This window comes from Brachyistius frenatus, unplaced genomic scaffold (assembly GCF_029030835.1).
Source record: "Brachyistius frenatus isolate BFR_SWC_R1_liver_20210118 unplaced genomic scaffold, ASM2903083v1 Contig_10, whole genome shotgun sequence".
Lineage (NCBI taxonomy): Eukaryota > Metazoa > Chordata > Actinopteri > Embiotocidae > Brachyistius > Brachyistius frenatus.
In genome coordinates, this window is record NW_027210609.1 from 3,187,973 (window position 1) to 3,208,046 (window position 20,074).

General features: G+C 39.7%; 1 protein-coding gene across 1 annotated transcript; it reads right to left on the reverse strand.

The window, feature by feature from the left end:
- Positions 1–327: 327 nt before the first annotated feature.
- On the reverse strand, positions 328–10,550 carry dusp7 (dual specificity phosphatase 7). Its single transcript, XM_069690914.1, has 3 exons — positions 9,887–10,550; positions 7,808–8,236; positions 328–5,398 (listed from the first exon to the last, which is right to left on the reverse strand). The coding sequence occupies exons 1-3, from the start codon at positions 10,293–10,295 to the stop codon at positions 5,082–5,084; spliced, it is 1,155 nt and encodes a 384-aa protein (XP_069547015.1). The 5' UTR covers positions 10,296–10,550; the 3' UTR covers positions 328–5,081.
- Positions 10,551–20,074: the final 9,524 nt, after the last annotated feature.

Here is a 20,074-nt window from a genome sequence, read left to right on the forward strand (position 1 = left end):
CTTCTGGCTACCTTTCAACCAGTTTTCCCCAAAATGCTTTTCTAATCATTTTTCTGTGTAGTTTCAGTCATTTGTAGAGATCTGAACTTGTAATTCACAAGAAAAATTAAATTAAAGAAAAATCTTAACCCAACCATCAGACCTCCAGTTGGGAACCAGACGAGTATAATGTGCTAACAGACTCATATCAATATCTCAATCCAACAATAATGCAAAACATTTTTTTTCCATGTAAACTGTTAGAAAAATGTAATTCTTCATTTATTGTATTTGACACCTAAATATTATTGTAATTTAGTTTTGATTTGAGAAATAACAGTGAAACGCTTTAAAGAAAAAAATATTTCAATATTTATTTGCGGTACAAACATGTCTTGTGTTGTTTCCATATACTGTACAATACATAGGGTCAATCATATTTCCTTCAGTAGACAGAAAGGTGAGACTGCCCCAGTTAACATGCCCCTTGTTTTTAATACACAGACAGATTGCATCTTTTTTTAAAAACTGTTTACAGCACAATACAAAACAGCTATTCAACGTGACTTTGAAGCTGTAACACGATGCAAGATGCATTGTCAAAAAAATCCCTGAAAAATTCCTCACTGAGGTAACAATTTTAAATCATTTACTTTTTCTTTCACTTTGTATTTATTCACACCGCCACCTCTCTCCTCGCCTCTGCTCTTGCTTGTTCGCGTCTCTACCGTCCCGAGCACATTCTTACCAAGATGTAGCTACAAGTTTAAGGACACAGAAACGGCCGTTCCCGTGATCTGGCAAATTTACAAACAGAGAAAAAGACTTGATTTCTCTTTCATTGTTACAAAGACACAAAAACACAAGAAAGCAGCTTGAAATCAACCATATTCTGTTTTAAATAGAAAAGCTCCGTACTGAAATATATTTCAATCCTAGGGTGCAAGTGATCAAGTCCTCTGTGTTTTTCTTATTGTACTGTAAGAGGGGTATGACTCCAGACTACGGAAGTCCTTTCAAGCATGGTAGAATTATTTTTCATCTCTGATGCTATAATAGGAGAGGAACTTTTGCATATAAATTCATAACATATATATACTGAGATATATATTCATATTCAAAGGCCACAGGAATAGCATAGAGCACATTATATCAAAACAAGACGGAAAAAAACTTTGTAATTATTTAAGCCGGATGGTGTAATTGTCTAATGTGAACATAACTGGCATGCTGAACCACAGCTCTGGCTGTGTGAATTAGTGTAAATGTGCATGTGTGTGTGTGTGTGTGTGTGTGTGTGTGTGTGTGTGTGTGTGTGTGTGTGTGTGTGTGTGTGTGTGTGTGTGTGTGTGTGTGTGTGCTAGCGAGGGCCTCTTTCAGGTTGGTACTGGCCCTACATTTTGGACACCCCAGGTGAAATATTACTTCAGTCCATAAGCCATAATCGAGCTGGATCTTGTATAATTATATAGAGTAAATATAGTACAAAAAGAAGAAGAATTTAAAAACTCTGAGGTCTTAGATCTACAAAATACTGCAAAAAAGGTGTTTTGATATATTGCAGAGTAACAAAGAGGACCTCGTGTGACCCGTTACGGCAAAAAGACAGCTCGCCGCCTATGATTACCGTGTTCTTATTCAAATAACAGATAAACATTTTTTCCACATAATGTTTTTCTAAAGTGAGATACAAAGAGTATTGAACAGTCAGCATTAGAAACAAGTTAGAAAGATTATATAAGGCCAGCTAAAACCAACCCTCTTCAGATTCAACTGCTGTGCCCTCTGAAACCCAGTTCTGTTTCTGTTTAGACCCCGTCCACATCTAGGTTTTAAAAACCAAAGTCTGCAGTCTGCTATGAACATTGGACCTCATGCAAAGAAACATAAGCTGTATGTGTGTTTTAAGAGCACTACAGGCCTGTACTTTACCTGTAGTTGCTTGAACGTCATTCATAAAAAATAGGCTTTGTTTCCTTTTCAGTTACCTCTTGCACTGAATTTCTATCATTCATTTTGTATCCAGGATCTATTCATTTTCTCTTTTTGAGTTGCATCTTTACACCAGTCGTATGAGTCTCGTTCAGATAGTCCGCCTTTTTCTACAATATTTATAAATTTGGAGATTTTATATATATTTATAGCCCAACATCAACTACAAGGAATAGAAATGTTGTAAAATGATTATAATGTTCACTATATCAGCATGTTAAAACATCTTGGCCTTTTTCGGAATTATTTGACAACATTAATACCATTTCCTTTCAAAACCTGCCTTAGCGTCTTTATAATGGTCAGTGTCATTTAAATATATTCTCCATTATACCTGGTATTAAACACCGCCTGTGGCACAATGTATTTGTCTCTTTACCACTTAAAAAATCAGTGACTGCTTTGCTTCAGCAAAATGTTTTCAGTATCTTACTTTATTTATGTCACTATACGGCTCAGCGATTACAGCAACTTAAATAATAAGGTCCTTTCTCTTTATTTCCAGTTCCCATGATGCAAATACTGTTACGGCTTAATTTGTTTTTGTCTGTTAATTTCCTACAGCAAGACTTCAAGCTGTGCAGTGTGACGTTCTGCTTTTCTACTCTTATAGTGACAATTATCAAGGCAGCTTCATATGATAATTTTGGGGTATAGGTTGTATTTATCAGGTTGAACTGCGATTTACAAAATGTTTGTGCAAGAAGAAGAAAATGTTCTTTCATGAGGCCTAATGTACCAACAGACGTTTCCCCAAGTCGAATAAGTGCAGTGTTGTTCCCTAAGTGGAAACCTAATTAGGAGAAAAATGACTGCAGCAGAGGAATATTTTAACACATTTTTAGAGTCTTTCTTAAAATGACTGCAGGATTCTCCCATTCGTTTTCCATATAACCATATTGAATTCAATAACATATTGGTTCAATAACCATATTGAACCTTTCGTTTTAAGTGCTACGGATGTGGACACTGTCTCAGAAAAACGCCTCAACCCCATGCTGTGTGCCGCCGTGTTCGGCAGCAACAGCAGTTAAAAAAACAGTCCTCATTGTTTGTCTTCCCGCCTTGTAAAGCAACATCCAACTGTGGTTACGTCTACTGTTAGAGAGCATACAGCACCACAGCATGCTCAGGTATACAAAATAATATAGATCTGTTTACTATTAGCTCTATAATAAATATACATATATATATATATATATACATACATACATATATATCCATACATATACATATATATATATATATATCCTTTGTGTTTAATATATCTTTTATATTATATACTCAAGGCTTAAGGGTGAATCAACTCAAGACAAAACTTGAATGAAATGGGTGATCCCTATTAAGAAAGGCTTTTCTTGTCAGTTTACTCCAATGCATTTCAGGGACATGAAGCTATCTCAGTAAGTAACTGCAGTTTGGAGCTGAGGCAAGTCCCAGTCCAGGTTACAATCACAGTCTCTTGTCCTAAAGACTTTTTTTGGCAAATTTCTCGAGAAGAAACCTACGATGGGCCAAAAAAAAAGAAGAAAGAAAGAGGTTTGCAGGATAAGAAGGCTGAGGTACTTCTTTGCTTGAGGCTGCTGAGATAGGCTGCCCAAAAAGTTGCTCAGAAATGTTAACGCTGCCTTCCTATCCCCCATCCTTTACCCTGACCCCTCAGTGACGTCTCTGCAAACGAAGAAAAGTAAGAAATCAGTTTTGGCAAAACACACTAATGAGAGAAAGGAAGTTCAAATTTTGGTTTCTAACTGAAATAAAACAAATGTCCAAAATGATGAGAACAGCTGGTGGAAGCAACTAGTAGGCAACGAGAAGAACAGAAATATGGCGAAGAAAGAAGGAAATGGGATCTGCACTCGGGAACAAGTTGGCCAAATACTAAATCTACAGTCGAATTTGTAGCCGTCCCCGACCGCCATTCATCTGATTCCTAACATCATGCCAGTTTTAACCCCTAACCTGGGCCTAACCCCGACCCTCTGCTCTGGGCCCAGCTCCTGCTCCCTCCCCACTGCTCTATGCAGCTGTCAGGACTCGTCGCAGCCTGGAACTGGCCTTTCCTCTGTCCACTCCTCCTCTCTGAATGTCTCTTTATCTGCCTGCTTCCCGCACCGTCTCTAAGTGCCAACAAGTCAATGGCTACTCCACTGTGCAAACTGCATTAGGTCATTACAAACCTAAAGAAAAGAAAAAGTAAAAAAAAAAAAAAAAAAGCCAACAACACCCATTACCCTTCTTTAGTTTTACAATCTCTTAAGCCATTACAGGATGGGACTACTTTGTTTTTGGACAAAGATAAGATGTCTATGTGTATATATTTATATAAGGTATAGATCTGTGCGTAAATGTACATAAAAATATACAAAAATGCATTTAGACATACTGAATTTGTTAAGGACTGCCCATACATTTTCTGCCATGTACGTTAACATACATACAGTACAAACATACTTTGTTTATGTGTGTGTGTGTGTGTGTGTGTGTGTGTGTGTGTGTGTGTGTGTGTGTGTGTGTGTGTGTGTGTGCGCGCGCGCGCGAGTGTGTGTTAATTCCTTGGTTTTTAAAAACTCTACATTCAGTAGAGCGAGATTTCCTACGAGTAAATCCCAGATTCTCCACTTGGCACCAGTCAGCTCAGCTCGGGAGCCGAGACAGAAAGACAGCGGGGATGTTGTCATCTCATAAATTGAGCGCCGTAGATTTTCCGAGTTCCTATCTTTGTATGAAGCTGTCTGTCCTGCTGCGGCCGTTCAGTTTCTCAGTCAGTTAAGTCTCCCTTGTTCTTCGGTACAAGATGAGTTGATCAGGGGTTTTCCTTCCTTGATTTCAATCAGTCGCCGAGCAGAATGCCATCGTAAACCCACAGTTCCCCTCTCCGGGTTAAAAAAAAAAAATACTCCCCGTACCCTTGTAACGTGGCATCTGTGACCCCCTCCTGTTCCTTCATCGCTGCTCCGTGGCCAGGCTCTCAGACAATGAGCCTTGGGAGGATAAAACATTCATTAAAACCGGCTGCTTTCCTTCAGTGCAGCCGCTTGTTACCGTGGTAACAACACCACCTTGACCCCCACCCCTCTTAAAAAGGAGGGCAGTCTCAAGTCTAAATTTCATGTGGACTCCAGCGTGTCCAGCTGAAACACATTGTGATTGGTCGGGGTGGTGAAGAAGAGCTGGTCGTGCGTCGGCGAGGTCGAGTGGTTGTCGCAGGGGCTGTTGAGGCCCAGCGTCCGCTCAAAGTCCAGCAGCTGTCCCATGAAGTTGAAGTTTGGGGAAATGTTCGACTTTTTCCGCTTGACAAAGTCGTAGGCGTCGTTGAGCGACAGGTTGAGCTTCTGCATCAGGTAGGCCACGGTGACGGTGACCGAGCGGCTGATACCGGCCAAACAGTGGACCAGGATGCCGCACTTTTTGGAGCGTGCTTCGTCTGAGGAGGAGCAGAAGGAGGACGAGAATGGCATCACAGAGGAGGAGACAGAGAGGAAAGCATGTTTAAGTCATAAACTCAAGGCTTCAAATTCAATTCAAATTATGAATGAGTCAGAAGGGGAAAAAAAAAAAAGTGCTTTCTAATTAGCCTTTTGACCAACATTTATATGTAAATGTATAAAAGAAATCATGAGAGTCAGGTTTATTTAAAGTCTAATTTAACACCAGATGATTCACTGCTCCCTCTGATTCAAATTTCAAACCTGTTTTAGGCGGCGTTAGCGATGCCCTTTGATGTATAATGATTTTAAAAACGATTGCAATCATTTACAGTCCAGATAGTTAATCAATGACAATACTTTATGAGTGTCAATATGAATGAACATTTGGTAAAACACAGCATTCATATTCAGGGCATTTATTTAGATTTATTGCTTTTCCTTAAACTGTTTTAGGTTGTAGAGCGTTATTTGACTAAAACAGGTGACTGTCAGGTGCTGGGGAAACTTTTCTGACATTTTATGAATGAAACAAGAAACAAACTTAATGAGTAAATAATCCAAACATTATTCAATGATGATAATAATAATAATCATTGGAGTCACCGTAGGTGTATGATAAATCAATAACACAAGCGTGCAACAGCTCAAAATGTGAACCAGAAAATTGGATGTCTCTTTCAAAAATACATGCATCATGGTTACGGAATGAATTCGGAGTGACCTTTCTCAATGACAGCAGAGAGCCATATTTCATTCTGCTTTCTAGCTCTCGGAGAAGAAAAACATCTTACATTATTAAGCGGCTACATCCATGCACCTATCGGTTTCGAGTTCTTGCACTCGCATCTCTACAGGCTATTAGAGCGAGAGTTAAGTGCTTCTTTCCTTCCTTTCTTCTCTCCCTCTCTTTCATCCTCTCCTTTATCTCTCTGCCTCTCCTCGCTGCCTGCAACTCCTGTTGTAGGATTGGGGTCAGTTGGCTCGCGAGCTCAGGCTGCCAAGTCGATGACAAATTAAATTTATACATGACGCGAGCTCACTTTCCACAGTAAAAAAAAAAAAAAAAAAAGGGGCCAAAAATCCTCGTCACGGAGAATCAGACCCAACTACACAGGGCTCAGAAGTCAAATAAGTAACTAGTTGTTAATCTGCTTGAGCTGATCTACTGACTGAGCAGCATTACATCACTTTACTGGTGGTCATAGGGACATAATGATCCAATAATCTTTCATTTATCACGCTGTTAGGTGCCAAAAATCCTGCTGTCTCTCCATTCTTGCATACAAAAAAAACAAAACATGTTCAAACAATAATTTTAGATATTTAAGGAATTTGCAACTTTCAGCAGCACAGTGTTAAGTCACATCTGTGCCTCTTTTACCCATAATTACCCTGCTGTTATAAAAAAAAAATCTGATGTAATCCCCCCATATTACAGCCAGCCAGCTCCATTTAACATCAGCATGACCCAAATCTGCCACGACCTCTGGCTCTGGCATATGTCACACTTCCTCCCACCTAAGCAGAATCATTACTCTAAAAAAAAAAAAATGGGGGAGGGGCTGTGTGTGAGTGGTCTGGACAATCTAAGACAAACATAAAGACTCCGGCATTGACTCGACTCCCTCCCTCAGAGGGAATTCTCTGGGAATGAAGTCAGAAGGAATGATGGGAAACACTGAAAATAGGACGAGGGCCGAAATTCCTCTCCACTCAGTGTGACCCCATTCTCAAAGAATCCATTTCCATGTTTTATTCAAAATGTTGCTTTTATATTTTGTGATTTAAAAAAAAAAAAAAAAAAAAAAAAAATTTTGCAGGCATGTGACAGTCTAAGTGTGGATTAACAATGAAATTTAAGGGAAATTGCCACTAATTCTATCAAAAACAAAAACTATTCACTGTGCACGGAAGAAACATTTGTCATGATTTATGATTGAAATCTTGACAGAATAGAGGACAGACAAGCAACAAACTTATCAAATATTAATATTACACACTTTTCTTCAGTTCTATGCGATAGTAAATTGAATATCTTTGGGCCTCTTAATAGAATCTAATTGATTATTTGGAGCTTTAAGATATAACTAGAGCTGAAGCGATTAATTGATTACTCGCTGGATAGAGAAGTTGATCATCATTTAATCATTTCTCAAACAAAAATAAAGAATGCTTGTTGGTTCCAGCTTCTAAAAAATGGGTCTATATGCTGCTTTACTTTGTCAAGTAGTGACAGTAAACTGAATATCTGTTGGTTTTAGACTTTCAGTCAGACAAAACAATAGTTTAAAGATGAGGCCATGAGCTCAACCGCCGATGAACAAAATGATATAACCTCCGAGGTCTATCTAAAAATCTGATGTGTATCTAAACATAACATCATAGCATTCTCCGCCTCCACTCACCGATAAATGAAATGGCCTCGGGGAAAAACTGAGAGAGGTTCTGGCTCCAGTGATCGGAGATGGGAATCTGTTTGTACTTGAAGTCCCCCTCATGTTCGAACATGTTGGGCAGGTTGGGTGTCACGTTGAGGATGTACTTGATGTTGTACTTGCTGAGCACATCCAGGTTGGTGGAGTCTTTGGCACAGCCCAGGTAAAGGTACGGCAGGATCTGGACGGGAAACGCTGGCTGGTTGTTGGGGAGCGGGCTGCCCTCCGACTCTGTGGCGCTGCCTGGCTCGCGGTCAGACTCCCCGTCCGAGCAGTCGGAGCTGATGCGGAGTCCTCCCAGGCCGAGGACGGAGGCTGGTGGGGAGCTGCTAGGACAGGAGCAGTCCAAATTGGTCTCGCAGTGCTCGGGGTACTCTGACTGGAACTTGTTGAAGCCCCCTGGTAGACAAAAAAAAGATCACCCCAAAATGATTCAATGCCGGTATAAAGCCAAGAAAGTCATCTCACTTGGTATAAAGCTGTACCCTGTACACTTAAAATCAACAAAATGGCAGCTGACTGTAAACTCTGCATGGTACAAGAGGTGGATGATGAACCTGAATGACAAGAAATTTACCTTTTGGGTCATATAACGTACACGATCAAAAAAATATATTCGCAAATAATAATACAGGCGGTCAAACTAAGAAAAATCTAATGTAGGACACGTTTTATAATATGCTAAACATTCGCTAAAGGTGAAGGATATCAACATAAAATGTCTTATTATATTTATATTTATTACAAGTAGGCTATTAAAATGGGCTTTTATGAAATGAAAAAAAAATCCACTTTTGTGAAAATGCTATTGTTCAATTCAAACCATCTCCTCATCACACACTGATGTTGCAGCTAAAAGGATAATAATAATAATAATAATAATAATAATAAGGTGAAGTTCACGTCAGTATGAACATGAAAACAGGCTGTACAGATGTGCTCCATTGAGAAAAGCTGCGCCCTGCGGAGAGTGAGCAGCAGCGCAGGACACTCAGCTGCGCTCCAGCACTACACAGCTCAGTGGACTTTTTGTGAATGGCAGCTCGGCTCTTGACTCCCGACAAACATTTATATTATTTACGGGTCAAATACAACCAAATCTGCTACTAAATCACCCTATTTTATACATGTTTCTTCGGGTTTTTAATTTTTTTTTTTTTTTTAAATTTTTGTTTAAAGCGAAGCAGCTTTTATTTTGGTGCAGGAGGATTATTGAGAGTGCGTCGTCGTATCCTCGTTTCTCTGTTCATTCATGAAAAAAAAAAAAAACCAAAAAAAAAACCGCCTGTCTTTTCCTGAAGGAACACAACATGGCGGTTCCATTTTTGCAGCATTTAACCGAAAACATACTGTATTTGACCCTGCTCTATAGACAAAGACAAAGTATATGGTTTTATTCAGCATTTCCTCAGAAAAAGAATCCCGCCTTTTAGTCGAGAATAGAAAATGAAGCAATAATTGATGTCGGCTGCATGAAACATCTGTCGAACATCAAAGTTGAAATATACACAGTGCATCTAATTTGCTCCACTGTATCTGAATTGTTTTAATAGGCAAAACTGTCGCATACTAATTAGAAACTTCAATCTGTAGACAGATGAAAACAGCTGGATTTACTTGAGGTGGCGCCACATTGTGACCCCTAAACACTTTATTCGTGTGATAATGTTTCATAGGATTCTAATAGTCGAGGAGTGGCTTGAGATATGTGACTCTTATCAAGATTTTCTTTTAAGCACACTGAATCTATCTGACCCAACTCAGACACCAGGATAATAAAAAAAAATAATGTGACCATCAATTTAAGCATCCCAGATCGGATAAATACTCCGATTTATACTGTTATATTAGCAGGAATTGATTACTGTGGTGAGAGTGAAACCCAGAGCACTCATTAAATAGTTCATCTAATTGGGGACAATTTAAGTTAATCAAATCAGAGTGGAATTAAACACTTCGCTGCACCACGTTATGAATGTGTATTTTATGAATTAAAGGCAATGCAACACCCAAGCAGACCTTTTTAAAGTAACATTAATCTGATCTTACCCTCCAGATAGAAAGCCTTGCACCCGTCGTCCCGCAGCTTCAGCAGGAGCAGCCCCAGCACGGAGCTCCCCAGCCCGGACTCCTGGCGCTCAGAGGTCGCCTCGTCGTAAAGAACCACCACGTCCGTCTTGCACCGCTTCACAAATTTCTCCTTGTCCTCGTTGTTGGGGATGATGGAGCGGATGGGGAGGTTGCCCTTCTTCAGCCTCCGGAGCATGAGGCCCGGGATGGCCAGGTTGATGGCCGACTCGATGTGCGAGGACTCGTATAACTCATGGGGTCTGCAGTCCAGCAGCAGCAGAGAGCTGGCCCCGGACTCCAGCTCCTCCTGCAGCCACTCCACGCTCTTACTCGACATCATCATCATAGTCACGATCACAGAGCCTCTCCACAGACGATTAATTTTCATTAGGGAAACGTTAATCCGCCTGTCCCCTGATGTGACATGAAAACAACACAACAGGGTAAAAGGAACAAAAATCACGACGCTAAACTTCCCTTCCCGCGGCCGCCGCCGCCGCCGCTCCCGCTCCTGCTGCTGTTCCTGCGGGCGCAACGCACCCAAGACACACTTCCACACACTCGCACACACATCCAACACGCACGCACCGATGCCCCTGTGGTCGGAGCAGGAAACTTGAACATGCAGAGGTTTCTTTCCCTCCTTCCTTCAGTCCGACAGAAGTGGAGGTGTCATTCCAGTCCATCGACGTCCATTCGGCGAGCCCGCTCCAACTTTGAGGCGTCCGCAGAGCCACGAAACGGCCCGAAGATGCCTCGTTAGTGCCTCGGGATGTGAGTTACAGTAGAGCTGCCGCCGCTAAAGCCCATGATTATTGTTATTATTTGACATGCTGGCCCGTTGAGCGCCTCTGGTTTGTCATGTCCACTGGATGCGTTAAAGAGGCTCTGCGGGCTTGTCATTGAGGAGAGGGAGGAGCGCCGAGATTTAAAGGTGCAGAGCTGCTGAGGATTCACAGGAGCTCGTGCTGCTTTCATAACATACCGTCCATTCATTGATTCTCTGCACGGTATAGTCGAACTATAGAGTAACAAAACGGACTTCTGGGATGGGGAAAATCAACGCATTATGAAGCCACGATTTGATTCCTACCTAGATGTCTGTTGTGTTTATGGTGCTGGACATTCTGGCTTTATTTTCTATTTATTTTTTTTCTATTGGGATTTTAATGATTAATATATAGGGGTGGCGCAGTGGTGCAGTGGTTGGCATTGTCGCCTCACAGTGGCAAGGTTCCGGGTTTGATTTTGGGGCCTCTATGTGCGGAGTTTGCATGTTCTCCCAGTGCCTGCGTGGGTTCTCTCCAGGTACTCCGGCTTCCCTCCCACAGTCCAAAAGCACAGGTGACACAATTGGTGATTCTACAAAAAAAAAAAAAAAAAAGTCCCTTAGGTGTGAATGAGAGCGTGACTGGTCTTTGTTTCCGTCTGTCTCTATGTGTTGGCCCTGTGATGGACTGGCGATCTGTCCAAGGGTTTACCCTTCATCCTCCCAAAGTGAGCTGGGATAGTGTTCCTGTTCAGGATGAAGTGGGTAGAGATAATGGATGGATGGTTAATATATCTTTAATGTTGTCTTTGAATAATATAGTTGATACCTAATATAGTTAAGACACCATTACCTGAAAGTTAAACATGTTATTGGAATTATTTACAAAAGTTTGTAAAGGAAGGTGTAAGGCAACAAAATTGTATTTTTGTTTTATCCTGGATAAGCAGCATCCACTTTATTGGGTACATCGTGGCAACTGTTCTGCCTTGAAGTGCAATTTTATGATATCTGTTATGTTCAATTTGTTTTGACGTCATAGAGGTGCTAATTCTATGATGTGTTAGTATTGTGTTGCTCTGGGTTGCATTCTACAACGAGGTGTTAATATGTATATTCAGAGGCGGAAAAAAAAATACAAACACCTGTCAGGACAATGAAGTCTGGTGCACCACCACACAGTAAAAAGCTTAATTTACATACTTTGTCAAACTGTACAGTATGGCAGGATTGTTTTATTCCATTGCATTAGATTGTGCAGGTGAAAAGATCATGTGCCCCCCCCCCCCCCCCAGTGAATGATTACACGTATCAGTTGTAGCGATTAAGCCCGAACCAATAGACAAAAGGTCTGTCTCATTGAAGTGAACCGTATTTGACACTGTATAATTTATGTTTTATAAGAACATTTACATTTTCATAAATTCAAATCACATTGACACTTTTAGAAACTGCGTGACAGCAGTATATTTTTGCATGCAAAATGTGTGTCTCGTAAAATGTAGTTTGACAGGCACTTGTGTTCGTCATTAGGCTACAGAGACACGGCTACAGCCACAAGCTGTAAAAGGCAAAATGTGTTCTTTCCTTTCTAAGCTGGCAGACATTGGAGACCTAATGTTTTATCTTTGGTCACCAGAGATACAAAATGCCTTCAATTCATTTGGTTCCGATTATGACTCCATGATTCGGGATTTCAGGTTTATTAAATATTGAAACATCCTCTTTTTTGTTAACAAGCTATAATGATTACGATATCACTCCTTTTGCTTTATAAAAAAAAGATGAATTAGAAATCGAGGTTTTGTGTTCGTCCATCGTGCAAACACGAGGTATCAAATATAAAAGTATGCATACATTTTGAATTAATATCAATGCTGCATTAATATGAATGTTGCGTTTTACTGCCACAGCTATCTACTGTAAGGTTGTTCTACTTTCAACTACTTTAAGTACTGATGGTTTGTTTAATCTATATTAATGTATGGATTATCACGTGATAACTCTTTCTGTTCTATAACCAAATAAAAAGTCTAAAAAGTCAGCAAGCTCAGAAAAACATGACATTTTCCGGCAAATCCAAGTGGGTTTTAAAATAGTTTATTTTGATTAAAACGTTGGGCGAATTTTCTCAAACCATAAAAGGAACATTTGATACTTCAGTTTATCAGAAAAATTCAAATGCGAAAATCACCAAATTTGAAGACGCAGGGTTTTTACTGAACAAGAAGAGTCTGAAAAACTGTAATCCTAGAAGTGATTTGTACCTACAGCTCTCAGACAAATACACTGGAGTAAAAAGTACAAGCTTTGTTTGTGAAATTGAATGTCGTAGAAGTATAAAGTTGCATAAAATGGAAATACTTAAGTATAAATATCTCAAATTTGTACTCAAGTACACAACTTGAGTAAATGCACTTAGTTCCATTCCACCACTCGTCAGTTGGTTTTCTGTCAGTTAATAATCTCAGGGCTAGCAGTGCGTAGTTGTGATGCTGCAGGTGACGTTTATAATCCGTGGAATCGCCCCCCCCCTTCGATCGCTGCGGCCGTAAATGTTTTCAGATGGACGGGTGTCTTGCATTTCCTCACACATTACTGCAGATTGTCATGGTGGCGCGATGTAGGACATTCGTCCATCTGTAACAGCTCAAGTGTGTACCTGCTACACTGAACAAACCATCACTACGTTTCACCACGAATGACCTAATAAGGCATCAGCAGGTTGTGACAGAGGCAGAGAGGGGGAAAAGAGGAGCGTTTGATTTCCTCACAGCTGCACAGAGGAGGGGTGGGGGATGCACCAGCTGCAAACAATGGCTCTTTATCCCCCCCGAGTGACTTACACACAAACACACACTCACTTACTGACAAAACACACACACACACACACACACACACACACACACACACACACACACACACACACACACACACACACAAACTTTGGGGCTCTTGTGTTTCCACTCCCTTCATGGACAACAACAGGCTCTCTGAGAGTGTGTAGCCGCACTGTGTGTGTGTGTGTTTTTGTTTGTCTACAAACTGCTCTCCGGGAGTAAACAAAAGTATCATCATTTATTTTTTGAAAATGCCATTACTATAAACTGAAACTTTAGTCATGATGAAGAATGTTTTTTTTTTCTACTTTGTTGGAGAATATTAAGAAAGCAAAAAAGTAAAAGACAGATTGCACATCCATTTTTTTTGTTTTTGTTTGTTGCCGATCCCTTTAGTGTCAGAGAAACAGGGACGATCTAAACAGGGAACATGAATAAAAGACTCAAAAAGGGATTCATTTTTGTGGAACTTAAAAAATTCAAAACAAGCTGGCTGTCGAAGCCCATCGTCTCCGCTGTGTAGAACGATACCAGAATAGTAATTTGTCCTAGAAGAAACCCACCGTGATGTCACCCGTTAGTTTGTGAACTGCCGTTTTCAAGCTTCGAGGTTGGCATTTTAGTTGTCGCCTTCTTGTTTTTGTTTTTTTGGAGTCCGAAATGATCATATTTGGATGAGAGGGTGAAGCTGGGGAGGAACGAGGACTGGATTGGACAGAGAACTTTAGGACACTATGCTCATCCACCTACACGGGCAACCAGACTACACCCCAGGTATAACATCTTTAAAGGCGCAATATCTAATTAACTAGGGAATTATTTTCAGAAGGACAACCAGATAGCACTGATCACGAGTGAATTTAGCGAACGACACCAAAATGACTTGCGGAAAGAAAAAAAATCTGTTGATTTATTTCATAATATCAGTTGACGCTTTTTGAATGGGAGTCCGTTTGAGGCCGAGGTTTTTTGGAGCCAGCCGCTCAGTGGTATTGCACTTCATGGCACTTTACTTTTCAGACCCGGGGACTACGTTTTTATCCACAGTCTAATTAACGCAAAAGTACGAGGCACCGTCATTAAACCATAAAATCCTAAATTAACAATTTGTTTGTTTTGGTTTCTGATTTTTTTTTTTTTTTTTTCTAAAATGAGGACAAAGGACAAGTGATTTACAGAGAAGGTGGGACATTTATTTTTAGTTAAACTGAGATTTTACTCTCAAAAACTCAACTGATCTGCTTCATCAGGACTATGCGGGTGTATTTAGCAACATATGCAAACAACTTCAAAACTGTCAACGTTTAATTCAAATGGAGCTAAATCCTGATTGGCTTTCAGAGATACGAGAGTTTTTTTTGTTTTTGTTTCCATCTAAAAGCGAGCCCACTTCAAACTAATGACTCGGTGCTCAAGAAAAAGCATTCCGGCCGGCTTCTGTCTTGTATTTCTTTATAAATGTAAAGAAACCAAACAGGATGAGCATCACAATAAAAGAAATAAGCTCATGTAAAGATTTGGATGTCTGTCTGAATAAACTCATTGAAAGCTCCCCCCCCCTCCACCCCCCTCCCTTCATTGTGAAACTGCTTGCTCATACATGCATCAACAGCCTCTAATCTGCTGTTTTGGAACGCAAAGGAGCTTTCCGCTTGCCTATGTACACACATTTCCTGTTGCACAATACCTCTCGTCTGTCAACGGCATCAAGTTTTTTTGAAAATTGCTCTTGTTCATACGTCACTGCTCCTGAGGGCTTCAATCAGGTTTAGTTTTCAAAAATATTAAGAATAACTATGAAGAGCAGCCGAATGTGACTGCACAGCAATATGAACAATATTTGCTGACAGAGGAATTCTTTGGTGAGGGGGAAAAAAAAAAAAAAAAAAAAAAAGGTCTGTCTGCCAGACTGAAGATCCTTTAATTCCATTTCAAATCTATACTCCAGAATGGTAATGTTATTTTCCCATTTGCAAATCCAAAGTTGGAAGTGAACTTTCCCATCTGTATTAAGTGTTGTTTCTCTGATAACCCCCCCCCCCCCCAACAGACTACAATACTACACAAATCCTTGCAGATCGTAAAACACAAGGACAAAGATAAATCTTATAATGTAAGGATTTTTCAGAGGTGAAGTGTTGTCTTAGCTGGGAGTTAGAGAAACAAAACAGAGGTAGAGCAGCTTTTGTCCCTCAGGAAGAAAAGGCTGTATAATTCAAGATCTTTCCAAACTGCATGAAAGGAGAAAAATCTGTCCTGAAAAAGTTTTTATATATCGAGTAGCTCCGATTGCTGGATCTTCTGTATTTGAATTTAAAATAACATTTTCTAAGAAATTAGTAGAAACTATAGGGTATTTTTTTCCATGTTTGTCAAAACTAAATGAGCAAAAAAATGTCTTTTTTTTTTTAACTTTTATTTTGCTGTCGTGGTAGTGCCCTTACATTGGTGTTCTCCAGCGAGTGTGGTTTTAGTTTGAACTGACCATGTTGGTTCTGGTAATTTAATAACCGATCTGCAAAGCTGATTCAGATGGAACACAAAGTTGTAGCAATGACAGAATAAAAATATTAGAATTATTGCTGCAAAGAAGCTACAAATTCTAAAACGTGGATGCGTAGTCACGTCTTCAACCCGCCAGCAAAGAAAATCCGAACAGTCGGTTTAGTTTCAAGGTGGACACCCAAGACTAGTGTCACCAATTCAGTGTCTGACTAAACGTGAAATGTGGTCACAATCTCTCTTTCTGTTCCTGGCCTGGATGGGACAAAGATGAAGTAGAACAGTCACCATTTGGACCACCAAAATATACTCAGTTCCTCCTTAAGTCCAAGTAAATGTTTGTGTTACATTTGAAAAAAAAAAAAAAAAAAAAAAAATCCTCAAGGCATTCCTGAGATATGGAGTTTAGAATGGGGGGGGATAGACGCGAGGTCACGGTGACCTTGACCTTTGACTCCCAAAAGGTAATCAGTTTATTCTCGGGAACAAGTGAATGTTTGTGCCTGTTGCCAATGAGTAAAATACAAGTAAGAGGGTGCCATTATGACCGGGCCACACAAACAACATACACTTCTCAAATTTCGGAAACAACATTTTTAGAGGAGATCCTTAGGCCCAACATCACAGTGTCTACCACACACGTCAGATTACGAATTGTAAAAATATATAAAATAGGTATAAGGAGAATTACAAAGTCAGTTCGACTTTTCTACTGTAAATTTCAACGGGGGGGAAAAGTGCATCTCTCGAACTAATTGGATCTTTGTGGGCTCATTTGGGCTTTCCTACACATGAACAGTTTTAAACAGATGATTTCTAAAGCAGAAACTCCGCTCATATTCCTGGAAAATGACTCTGGGCTGCATCCAGTATTCAGCGATATCAGCGGCACAGCCCCAAACATTTAAACTTCAAGTCTGAATTGGAGTTGATTAATAGGATAACATCCATAGATGTAACTCATCCTCATGCAGGATTTGCAGTGCTTTGTATTGATTAAAACTATGTTATAAATTCAATAACTTTTTTCATGTCTTGCTCGGGGCTGCATATTGTTTACATCGTGATGATAATGTAAATGTTCTCTCCTTCTTTCAAAAGAAATCTAGGAACAATGTAGCCCTGAGCTCGTTTTTTTTTTTTTTTGTGTTTCTGTCTGAGGTCTCTTTCAGGCAGACTGTGGTTTAAACCCACTCACCTCAGTGATTAAGTGAGGTGGCCACCCCTCTCCCACGCTGACGCTGGCATTTCCTCTGCAGTTTCCTTCGCCCCCAAACACAGGTTGTCAACACATAAAGAACAGGCCTGGAAAATGTATCAAGGAATTGGGTCTGTCTCTGTTTACTTACTTTGTGATTCAATTATCAAACATACAGTATGCAGGTACTGAGATTGGTATACTGGTAAAATGTTTAAATTTGTCAAAACAGTTTAATGGTTGAACATTTTTATAATCAGGTATTGATTTAAGTCATTTACTAAAGAAATTATAAATATTTGCTGGTTCAAGTTTCTCGTGCGAATTTTTTTAAACTTCACTTTTTCATTTTGATGTTATAAAAGTTTTGGCATTCATGCTGTTGGTTTGATGATTTAAGAAATGGATCTTACCTTTGGTTCTCTAACCTTGTGATGTGTTTTTCACTATTTTCTGTCATAGTAGGAACGTATTTATGGATTTTTTTTATTTATTTATTTTTTAAACTGACAACACTGACACAACACTCAAAATTAACATTTCTACAATAAAGTTTTAGACGCCGTGTGTGAAATAACTTTGACTAAGTGTAAAGTACTTGTATTACACTTACCCCAGACAACCAGAGCCGCTACTATGCTGGACTGAAACCTCACTCAGACAAACATCATAAAATAACTGAATCCTTTCTCAAAAACAGCCTCTGAAACCGAGAGAGAGTCCAAGTGTGGCTCTGTGTTTCTTTAAGTGTATGTTTTGTATATAGTCTGTGTGTGAACGCGTGCTTACACTGTGAACTCTGAGCCACATACAAGTCGCTCAGTTGAATTTATTACTATTGACCGATGTGGAACGATACGGAAACAGAAAGGCCCGACATAACACACAGAAAGAATGTAGACAATCTTCTGACACACACAATGCGGAGTGTATTTAGAGAGGAGACGACGGAGTGACGACGCAGAGTACCGCAGGCTACACGTCCACAATTTTTTTTTTTTTTACCAAATATGTCGAAGGAGATCAGGGTTTATCTTGGTCAAGAGCACATCAGTAGGACTGAAGTTGTGCTTTCGTACCAAAGATTGAACAGCCCATTGACCTTCGAGGACTAGGACATTTTGTCCGTCAAAGAGTTAACAAAAGAAACCGAGTCACCCAACTGGTCCTCAAAAATCCAGCTGTTTGGATCATCTCCAGAAAAAACTTTTGATTGGTTTTGTTCCCAGTTTGAGTGAGTATTTAATAAATCACTGAACCACCATGACAAAAGCAAGTGATTCTCTTTATTTTAAGGTTTAAATTTTTAATTAATTTATTTATTTTTTAAAACCATCTGTAACCCTGCCTTCGTATATAATCAGCCCGCAGAGCAAACACACTGTACCGACACGGGCAAGATTGTAAAAGCACTGAGGTGAGTCATCGTATGTAATCTCAGTCCTCACCTCTCCATCTACCTCTCTCTTACACACACACGCACACACACACACACACACACACACACACACACACACACACACACACACACACACACACACACACACACACACACACACACACACACACCGTCAGCCTCACCCCATTATATCACTATGACAGCTCAGAGGTAGGGCCATAAAGACAGATGGTCAAAGGTGGCCAAATAACGATCTGTTCAGTCACCTCAAGAGCTTCACTTTCCTCCTTTCTGTTTCAGCTCAGCTTGTCCTAGTCCGAGACACATTTATTCACAGAACATCAATACTTGAGTTTGATTTTAAGAATATTTGAAGTACTTCATAACTCCACGTTTAGCGTAAACACAATAAAAGATTCAGGTTATCTGTCATATGTTGATGTGAAAAATCAGTCAGAGAGTTTGGATTTGAGTTCATAATGATCATTTGAAGTGACAACAAAAGGAGATGGAGATGGAGTGTAAGAGGCATGATTTGTGTTTTCACATTTCCAAAAATAAAAAATCCTGGATCTCTACTACAAAAAATACAGTTGTTGTAGTTTTAAGAGCACAAAGCTTATATGACACTGACATTATGGTGTGAAAAGTTGCATGAATTTGAATCGGACTTATATTTTAAATATTTATGACCGAAGCCATTGAGTACCATTTCATTGATTTGATTGAAGTCAGTACAAAGGTTTCACTAACCAAGAGATCTATGTCACGACAACTTCCAATTAGCAGTGAGGGTATAACTGAGTATGAATGCATTATTTAGATACGAACGCCTGAACCTTCAGAATACAAATAGCATCCGAATAGTTTCAGTAATATCAGCATGTCACCGTCAAAAGAGCAAATGCAAAATCACCAGGTGAACTTTTGAAACTTTTGTTAATAGCGCAATTATTAATTTGCCATGATTTCATTTAATCTGAGCCTCCTTCCATTACAACCTCCTATTTCAAAGACAAAAGCTACTTTGACTCTTTAATACACATTACTGGTTCCAATAATTTGGTTTCAGACTCAGTTTAAACACATACAGATGGTGGCTAGTCTGTATTCTGCCATTTATTACACCAGTGTGATTACAGTGTACTAAACATTTAATAGAGGGAAACCTAACAACATTTAAATACATCTTTAAAAGCTTTTAAATGTTATTACTTTACCTGTAGTAAATGATTAAATGATTCAAGAGCGTATATAATGCAATATTTGTTTATTTTCCACCTATCAGGCATTTGTGCGAAATTTTGTCATCATTTGTGGCCACAAACAGGTTCTTGAGGTCACGTTGACCTTTGACCATCAAAATGAAAAAAGTTAATCCTTCTGTACAAGTGAATGTTTGATATATAACCTTGATATACAATGGTTATAACAGTGGAACAGATGGCCGCACGGACGA